The sequence below is a fragment of the Aptenodytes forsteri genome, unplaced genomic scaffold (assembly GCF_000699145.1).
Source record: "Aptenodytes forsteri isolate BGI_AS27 unplaced genomic scaffold, ASM69914v1 Scaffold1043, whole genome shotgun sequence".
NCBI lineage: Eukaryota > Metazoa > Chordata > Aves > Sphenisciformes > Spheniscidae > Aptenodytes > Aptenodytes forsteri.
The window spans coordinates 25,778-35,821 of NW_008795204.1; the positions used below are offsets into that span (position 1 = coordinate 25,778).

The 10,044-nt window shown below is 39.0% G+C and overlaps 1 protein-coding gene across 1 annotated transcript in view; it reads right to left on the reverse strand.

The window, feature by feature from the left end:
• LOC103898430 (sucrase-isomaltase, intestinal) overlaps window positions 1-513 on the reverse strand; it is a gene marked incomplete at its 3' end in the record, with an annotated part of 25,904 nt that extends 25,391 nt beyond the window's left edge. Inside the window, exon 1 of the mRNA XM_019471903.1 lies at window positions 390-513. Within this exon, the coding sequence (XP_019327448.1) occupies window positions 390-513 (124 nt within the window). The remainder of the gene's footprint in view (window positions 1-389) is intronic.
• Between the last annotated feature and the right edge of the window lie 9,531 nt (window positions 514-10,044).

Consider the following 10,044-nt stretch of genomic DNA (forward strand, 5'->3'; position numbering starts at 1 on the left):
TTTTATGACTATAAATTCCTAGACATGTTATTTATTTCTTACATTTATAACAGATAACATTATTCATGTTATCTGCAGGAAGGAACGACCATGGTTCACCTTTGGTTTATAAGAAAAATATAACATTAACATTGAGAGCCACAGTAAAAACATTGATTTTGCAAAGGACAGCAGAGAAATGCTCGGGGTTTTTTATGTTATTTTTTTTCCTGTCTCTTCACTTGAATATCCATGTTCTTGAAAAGTCTGACTCAAACAGTGACAGAAATGATGCCAGTGGTTAGTTCCTGAAGCTCTGTGGCATTTACAAGAGTCTCAGCAAGCAGAGATGAGCAGTTCCCACTAAGGGTTTTCGCTCTGGTCCTACAGCAGCAATGGGAAGTACTTACCTGTATTTTTGACTCCGGTTTGTCCTGATGCTAAAAGCCCAATGAGGACACAGGCTATGATCGCCACCAGGCAGAAGAGGACGATCAGGGTGATTTCCAGCCCACTGAACTTCCTCTTGCCCATCTAGGCCCAGAGAAACCCCATTGGTATAAGGAAAACAGAAGTAACAGCTTTGAAAACTCTATAAATTACATTACTAATTTAATAGATTAGCAAAATTTATAAATTATTCAGGTTTTAAACCATGTCCCCTAATCCCAGGGTTTAAATAACACACTCCTTAAGGACTATGTGCAATAAATCTCTTATTCAGGGTAATTCACACAGCACAGATTACTGCATTATTACACTAGTGGGCAATCACTGAGAAAGGTATTTTGTTCCCTGCAAACCACTTTACACACAAAACACAATTTTCTCCTGAGATTAACTATGGAGTTTCTTACATGTCACTGAAACTCCTGAAAAAGAAAACAAACAAAATCCCCTTCCTTTTTTTTTTCTTTTTTTTTTTTTCAAGTTTTCTTTCCTTCTTTAGAACAAACACAAACTATACTCTGTGTTATAAAGCAGGATGTTGATTTGTTAAAAGCGTACTTGACAAAAACCTCTAATGAGCTCTGATTGCATGCTCACGACACATGGAGTAAGACATAGGTAACAGGGAAAGTTACTTATTTGTAAAGTGGAAGAATATGCCATGCGTATAATCCCATGGGATTTCACAAGGGCTGCAGTTCAGTGAAAGCAGAAGAAACTGCCACAAGAGGTACGCTGGTTGCTGCTGAAATCACAACTGAAACAAGGGAGAGGATGTAGGTGGACTCAGCGCCTTAAAATGCCATGTAAAACTTGTGTTTTTCCCAGCATTGCTTTTTTTGTGAGGCACAGTGGAGCAAGGCATGCTGCGCCAAGGGGGCTGTGCTGGCTGCAGAGCCAGCTGCTCAGCCCTGTGCGAAGAACACCACCGTACCATTAACGTTGAACTGCACACCAGCAATAGAACTAATTAAAACTAATCTCCAGCATCCAGATCAATATACACTGGCAGCTGCTACTGCATTTAACATTCGGTTAAGAACATTTAACCTTATAAAACAGCCTTAAATACAGAAAAATTCGTTCTTTTCAGTCAAAGCAAGAAAGTGCGTGAATACATGTGCATTGCACTGGCATATCAAAATACGTTCACATGTTTGTATTGGGTTTAGGTGGCAAGGTGTTTGCAGCTGGAGGCTGCAGGGGCATCTTCTGTGAGAAGAGACCAGGGGCTGCCCTGTGTCAGGCAGAGCCAGTTCCAGCCGGCTCCAAAACGAACCTACCATTGGCCAAAGATGAACCCATCAGCGATGCTGGTGGCATCTGTGTGATACCACTTAAGAAAGGACAAAAAAACACTGCACAGCAGCTGTGAGAGAGAGGTGTGAGGAAAAAATGGGAGAGAAACAACCCTGCAGACACCAAGGTCAGTGAAGTATATCCTGTCACCCCACCTGCACCCCTACTCATGGAAATCTCGCAGCAACAGGAATGAACAAAGAGTAAAAGCAATACTGGCCCGTCAACAGTCCCCAGAAGAGTAAAGCTAGTGCTTAGATAACTAAGTGCTTTTCAGTATGGTGATTAATAAAGAAGCTTTCATAAATAGCATAGTGCTATTCATATTTTCTCCATTAATATAAAAATTTATAGCCATTTTTAATATTATCATTATTGTTACTCCCCCAGGGAACATTGTATTTAAAGTCTGCAGCTACACTGCGTATTGGAAAGCATACATCTTAAGGCCTGTTCTTCACTATGAGGGAATCACACTCCAGCAGTTCCTCTCCTGAGTTCCCTTTAACATTGCCTGAATACATGTCGACGAAGAGCCCTAAAAAGTAACTTTCATGAAACTGGAATTTTACTAAAATTCTTGTCATTTGTCATCAAGCTCTCCCCCGCCCCTCCCCTAAAAAACCGCCTCCAACTGTAACGTTGCATTTCAGTTCTTTCCTTCTCATGGTCTCCCCCAAGACCTGAGACTTTGGAAAAAAGGTTTTATAATTTATAAATGTAAGTTCTGTTGTGTGATGTGTACTCAGCAGTGAGGTAAAGGTCTCCAGAAACTTGGATGCAATAGAAGGAATGACATACCTTAAAGCCCCTCTGCTTCCTTCATCCGCTGCTCTTGATTGTAAAGCTCTATATCAAAACCGATGCTTTATGCTTTGCTGTTATCAGTCCATTGCATTGTTTGCTAACTGATCTACCAATGGCAGACACATACATGATTACAGACAGATTGCAGAAACTCTCTTTGGATTGAACATAGTTACTGTGATTATTGCAGCCAAGGAATGGCTGGTTAATTAATAATATTTTGGTTCAATATGATGTATGAGGTTCTGCAAATGACAGAAAAGTGGCAATAAAATGCCAATAAGCTTATCCATGTTGCATGACTAAACAGTTTTTATTCTCTTCTTTTTCCATATCTTTGTTACTAGAACCTTCATGGAACCTTCACATTCTTTGTCTATCATTTCTGCTTTAAGCACCACATGTAGTCATTAAATGTTCCCAATGAGGAAGAGCGCTATTAAAATAGTTGCAGGAGAGAACTGAATTTATGACCATTAAAACTTATTTAGGAATGAACTATAAAGTATTAATTTTAATATTAATATAAACAGATTTCATGGGATACTAACAATAAATGCCAAAAGCAGAAGAAAAAGATGAAAGACTAACATGGAAAAGAGTTTATAGGGAAGAAGTTTCAATCATAATCTTAATATGAAACCTTCATATGTAACTGGGTTTTGTCTTTTTCTCAGAACAGATAGATAGAATCTTAACATTAAATCTTTATATTTCCACGGAAAGCTTTCAATTCATACTATTAAAGTATTTACAGGTTATTTTTCAGTAATGTAGAAATGGCTGAGAAGTGCCACTTGTGTTTTTTGAACTGTTCACAAATTTATTCAATTTCCTGAACATCTCACCTCCCGCTGTGAAGTGCAGCAATTAGATGTGTCCCCTCTGAGCACAAAGGGAATGGTCCTCTTTTCCTTAGTCAGCATTTAAAAGAAAGAAAATCAATCATACATATAGAGCACTGGGCCTCTCCTGTAACCATCCGTCTTTACGCAAATCAATGCCACCACTCTCAATGACTGGTTTTGAAATGCAGCCTGTTATTTAGCTGTCTCACCCTCTCCATTTCATTGTAACATCATGCATGTCCATGTGTGCAAGTAAGCTCTGGAAATGTAATTCTAATATTCCTCTCAATATTGCTAATATGCTGCTTTATGTGTGCATATTGAGAAATAATGGTTTCACATGGATTATGAAGATATCAATGGTTTGGAAGGCCTGGGAGTTTTGTTTGATGTATATCTGTTTTCCGAGGTTTATATCTTCATTTAACTGTTCCAGGAAAGTACTCAGTCCTGCAAAGCATATGGCCATGTGTTTCATTTAAACATGTCTTTAATCACCCTGCCATCAATATAACCATTTGCTTAAGTGCTTTCCTGAATTCACATCACAGTGCTACAAACCTATATTATCAATCACCTAGTGAACATTTTCTATGCAACTTGAGAGCGTAAAAGCACTGAACAAAAAGGTCTCACAAGAGGGTTAACCAGCAGGTTTCCTAGCTAAGTATATTTTCCATTAGTCTACAAAGGATATCAAAAACAGGGCTTTCAGGTCAAGATGTGATATTGAACTCCAAGGAGCAGGAATGGGGAAGGCTCTTCAGTTGGGGACACTGAGAGACCATAAAGACAACCAAAAACTCTATTAAATCAAGAGCTGGAACAGCACGGTCACTGCTGTGTCCTGCTTTGGTTTCTAGGAATTAAAAGCTGATTCATTTCTGACAGCTGGTAAGCAGAATTACTAGAAGCCCAGGAGCATAGGCTAGACTGTAGAGAATAGTGTAGGAAAGCAAGCTAGGAAATTCGGTACTGTTAAAAATGTAGTCATTTAAAAAGAGACATTTATCTCTTAGTTTTTAACAGGTCCCTTTTTAATTAAATCACATACAACTTGAAAAACTTGTTAGCTGGTCATAGTTAGCTCCCTGGTTGTATTCATTCAGACAGTTGTGCTAATAATTGAGTTTCCAGCTAAGGGACAATGTTAGGAAAAAGAAATAGCTTATGCTTTTTCTATGCTTTCACAAGATTTGTTTTTTCACTTTTCGGTATCAAACATTTACTTTAAGTTACAGTTTGGAGCCCTTAATTCCTGCAAGAAGTGGCTTGCAGATTACCAGTTCAGTCAGGAACATAATCATTAACCATCGTGGAAGGACATCTATCACAGATCCAACGGGAGCACACTCCTGTACTCCCCACATGCAATGTTTGCATGGCTGAAACCACTCCTCAATCGCAGCTCAGCAAACTGGGAGCTCTTCAGTGCAGCTGTGGTCATATTCAAGGAAGGAAGAATGCTGAGCAGTTTTTAGAGGCAGCAGTGGGGAACCCTGTGCTCAAAGACTCATCCCTCAAGCCTGGGAAAAAGAAATCTTGATTTACCTTCTGCACATGACAAGGCAGCTGCGAACTGAGGTCTCCTCCTTCTCTGAAATACTAGATGCATCCCTTGTTCCTTCAGGAGAAGGAGATACCAGCCCTTATCACCTTTCTGTGTACTGAAGTGCAAGTGACTGTTCAGTGCAAAGAGCCATATGTCTGTGCTCCACTCCCATGTCAGCTACTCATTAACTGACTGTCAACTGCCAATCGTCATGCACTCATCATCTGCTTGCTTCATGATTTTTCCATACGGGTAATGAAGATGAAAATAGTTCTGTGAATGCTTCTAAAGTCTTTAGATGAAAGGCACTGTGTGAAAACAAGATAATGGTCTTACCAAGACACAACCTGAGACAAAACAAAGCAAAGATGGGAAAGCTTCAGTGAGAGCTGCGAGAAGATTCTGCTTTAACAACTTATATAGTTCAGATCTGAACAGATTTGCATTACTCTGGTGTGAATAGAATATTCAGGGCCTCAATGAAACATATACGTCACTGTGAGTTAAGCAAACTATGGTTTGATTAGTGACATATAGAGCGTTTTACCTAGAGAACAGAAAAGGGTCCAGCGTCTCTAAGGAGTCACTGGATTGTTATCCCAAGGAGCCTTACAGCTCCTGAAGTTTCTGGCTGCTATGCCCTGCTGAACAAACGCCTTGTGGTCTGTGACCTGAGGTGTTGGTCCCCAGCCACCTGCTCTGGTAGGAGGACCCCATGGCTCCCCCGCACTCAGGCTCCTCTCCTAGTTGTGGGGACAGGGGGACCATGCACAAGTGCCCCCCTGGCAGTACGGGCACAATTGTACTACAGTTTATATCTAAATATATCTGCATATATCTGAACATTACAGATTCTGCATACATTGAGTAATAACTTACTTTTCCTGAGAGAAAACAAATATACTAGTTGGGCAAAAGTTAAATAACTGCATCAAATCAACATTTGGTGAGAGTCTCAGATTCTACATGATACAATTGACAGGTTGTTGGCAGAAGACCCAATCTGTCCCTGCTGTAATTCTGCTGCCGTAAGTTGGTTCATGCTAGTGATGAATTTGCTCCCAAGAATTTCAGGACATGTTGGCAAACTAATGAGGCAGATGCACACAAGCAGAAAACTGGTCCAAATTCAGCACAACTCTTAGAGGGCTCCTGGGAAACCCTTGATAAAATTCCACCATCAAATAACAAGCAGATCACATGGATGTTACTCCTGCCCCCAAATTCTTCCTCTTTGACACTAAAATCACAGAAGACTTGTTCCAGTTCAATTAAAAAAATCCAAACCCTTTCAAAATAGAAGCATAGCTCCTCTTCATACTGAAAAAGGTCAGTTTTTAGAAACTCCATTAGAACAATCCCAGCCCATAGAGAGAGCTAAGAGAAACTGTAACTACATTTTTCCCATTCTTATATTCATCTGGAGAGAAGACTGGGTGCTTTCAGGGTTATTCCTCTATTTTACATAAATGGTGAATAAAATACACAGTGCTGAAGCAGAGGTTGGAGACTAGGACTCCTTAATTTGAAAACAGCATCAGCTTTTCGGCTGAAGTCATTGCATGTTCTCTGTGGCTTGATCAGCACTGAATTATTAAACTACCCTGGCACTGTTAAACAGGAGCAAAGGAAAATTTAGGTTGATACCTCTTACCCTTCATTTTTTATAGATTGTACCATATCTTCTTTATCACACGAGTAAATGGAAACCTAGATAAAGTCCTCAGACCTTTGCAGAACACCACCAAGCAACGTAAGGTGTGATGAGTTTGGTGGAATTCAACCTGAAGAAGGTTCAGCACACACCTTAACCAGTTCTTCAGCACTCTTCTAAGACTGCAGTGAGCATCTGGAATGAGCAATGTGGTTCACAGCACAGCTTTGTCTGCTGCACCACCACCCTCCAGGGCTCTACCAGCACCTGTGAGCTCGGTAAGCAGATGGACTGCGAAGAAAACACCTTCAGAAAGTTCATTAATGGCTATAACAAAGTAAATGCTTGCCACACCATAGGCATCTTTTCCCTCTTTTAAGCTTCAATAACCAGTGTTCAGAAAAGAGCTTTGAAAGCCAGTGTGAGGCAGCTCTTTTATGGAAATTTCTAGACAGAAGCCTTACCAGAGTTCCCTGGGAAATTTTTATCGCAGCTCCAAATCTGTGTGTAAAGGCACACTGTTGTTCAGCTTTGCAACATGTTATAGGCTGCTGAAGAGGACACAGAAGATTCCTATGTTTAGGAAAAAAACAACAACTGTGAATCAATTTTAAGGAGAAACTGAGCAAGACAACTCCTCATGAAAAAAATAAGAGTAAAAAATATGTACTTGCCCTGGAGCCTCTTTCAGACATCAGACTGAGGTTAATACAAATCTGGCCAAGCAAGACAAAGAACTGTGAAAGCCTCACAAATGCATTGCAAGCATTTTTTCCCCCAAAGAGACTCTGAAGAGAATGAATTTGAATTCATTCAAAGTTGTCTCATTTTCCCAAAGCACCTCACAATTCAAGATCAGATACTGTAATCTTGGTCTCAGACAAAAGTAGTGTTCATTTTATAGCAATTGACAGCCAAAAGATTTTGATTTTTTTTTACTAACCAGGTACAGAAACCACATCAATTGAATAATTTCATTGTCATGGAAAAGTAGAGCATGTTTAAAGTTCATTTTCAAAGTACATGTAGTTCTTCCAAAAGAAATGCAATTAGACATTGTATAAACTCTAGTTTCTGTGTGTCTAAACCGTGGGCCTTTATCCTCATTCAAAAAGCACTTTTGAGCCAACAAAGTATGGCAGACGTAGTGAACATAGTTAAAATTGAATCCCAGTGTTATATATTAATTTTTATTAGGTCAAGTTAGAGATCAGTACAAGCCATGATAGTGATTGTGAAGATAAGTATTCCAACTGAAGATACAGAAATTTTGCAGCTCTTAGTGCAAATGAGGAAATTACTTGTTGTGAATCTCTAAAATACAGCAATCATTGCAGAAAGTCTTACTGTAGTTAGTGCAGTATATGTTTCTCAGGTGCTTGTGATGATTCAGTTGTTAAGACCTGAAATCAGAAAAAAATTTATAACAAAACTTCTAAAAAAACCTGAAAGCTCTCATTCTTTTTTTATAGCTAGTGAACACAAAAAGCAGGAACTGAGAACGAGCCTGAAGTAGAAGGAACAAGTGTCATGATGGTCTGAACCATAATCATGAATATAAATCACTTGATTATGTCTGTAAATTAATAACTGCTGTTCTTCAAGATAGCAAATGGTAGGTCTTAGTAGAGCCAAATCTTATGTATTGCCACTATTTATTGTCTATCCTTTCAGCTGAGAAAGGAATTACAAGATTGCTTGAAAAAAGTGTATTTTCTCTTTGGCTATTCATGCTTCAAAATGTGGAAATATCAAAATGTGTTTGACAGCGTTACTTAATCAAAATGTATTGTCTGATTCTTTATTTTTTAAGCTGTAATGAGATATCATTAGGGATATTCAAAAATGTAGTGTCCTACAAGTAAGTGATTTGAACCTGTCATTTGTAGCTGACAATGTTAACTTTAGGGTTGACTTCACTGCCTATAGACAAAGGGGAAAAAGGAGAATTAATATTTGCTTCCAGTTAATTGCTAGCTCCTGATAGTACATAAAATTAAAAAATATACCACCAGTAACTCTCAGCTACATCCTCACAGCTCTGCTCTGCCGTCTCAAGGATGCTCCAAAGGGGTTAGTATCGTCCATGTCCTTAAGGAAGTTTTGGGCTGCTGCAGCACATTCACACTGAAGCCTACTGAGGGCGTCTACAGGCCTATAAGGTCCAACAGCTGCCCCTGTGCCACCCCCCTCAAACGTCTTTGTGTCCCTCCTCCTTCACCTTGACCTTCTTAAGGGTCAGACGGTCTCTTTAGCAACAACCCTGATCTTCCTGTTCTGCTTCGGGCAATGTGCAGAGCATGGAAAGGCATTTTTGATTTGCAGTTTGATAAAAACACCCATCATAGCAAAGCTGAAAAAAACCCCAGACACAGAGAAGTTTAATTCATTAGCACTTATTCCTCCTCAAATATCTTAATTCACAGTTTGAGTCAGCTAGCAAAATTACTTTAACAGAGATCAGTTGCTTTTTCAAGAAATCTTGACTTTTCAGAAAATGAAGGTATTATTGAAGGGTGGAACTTGGCAGTGTGTTAAATCTGAATTGCTCACGAGGCATGTCATAAGCTGACAGACCAAGCCCACTTTGGAGTCTTATTGCTGGGAACAGCTGTTAGGTTTTACTCTCAAGTCTTCATTCTCTCAAATTCTTCAGCCTTATGTGATTTCTTTTTTTGTGTGTGTTTCTTCCTATCTGAAATGTACCAGCAGAAAGGAATCTTCACTTCTGCTAGCAGATCTAGAGACATCAGAGACATTTTCTGAACATGGACACGTCCAGGTTAACATTCAAGTTGCAGTTCGTTGCTTTGAGTGAAAAAAATATGTATTGCTTCATATGAAACCTAATTGATGAAAAATTGAAGAACTGGTTTCAGGAAATAAAAATGCATGTATCAGGTATTAAAACTCTTTAAAAAGAGAGTCCTCTCCCCCATTCTGAGTCCTTACAGAAGAGGGAAAACTGTCTCTTAAACCTCCCAAGACGTCATTAATTTTTTGCCTTCTAGAAATTGATAGATTCACATATGTGCTTAACTAAAGCACGTACAGTCTAGCAATTCAACCATAGGCAAAACAGAGTCTTGGATTTAAGAGCCCAAATCACACCAGTCTGTATTTAGGCTGTCAAAATGCACACTAATATAAAATAAATACTTATATGACTACTTACTTGTGCCTATTTCAAGACACATATGCACAGACCACTAGGAAGCCCAAGAGTCTGCCAACCCCAAGGATTCTTGAGTCATACATCAGGCAGATCCAAAATAGCAATTGATATATTTTCTAATGCTATTTAAAAAAAAAAAAAAAAAAAAATTTAAGGTGACGGAGCTGCAATACTGACATTAACCTAAAAGCAATAAAAAAAAAAAAAAAAACCAAAAAACTGGGGACTTTAATTTTCTTGGCTTGTGAAGTTGCATATGCACATTTTTTTTTGCAACCAG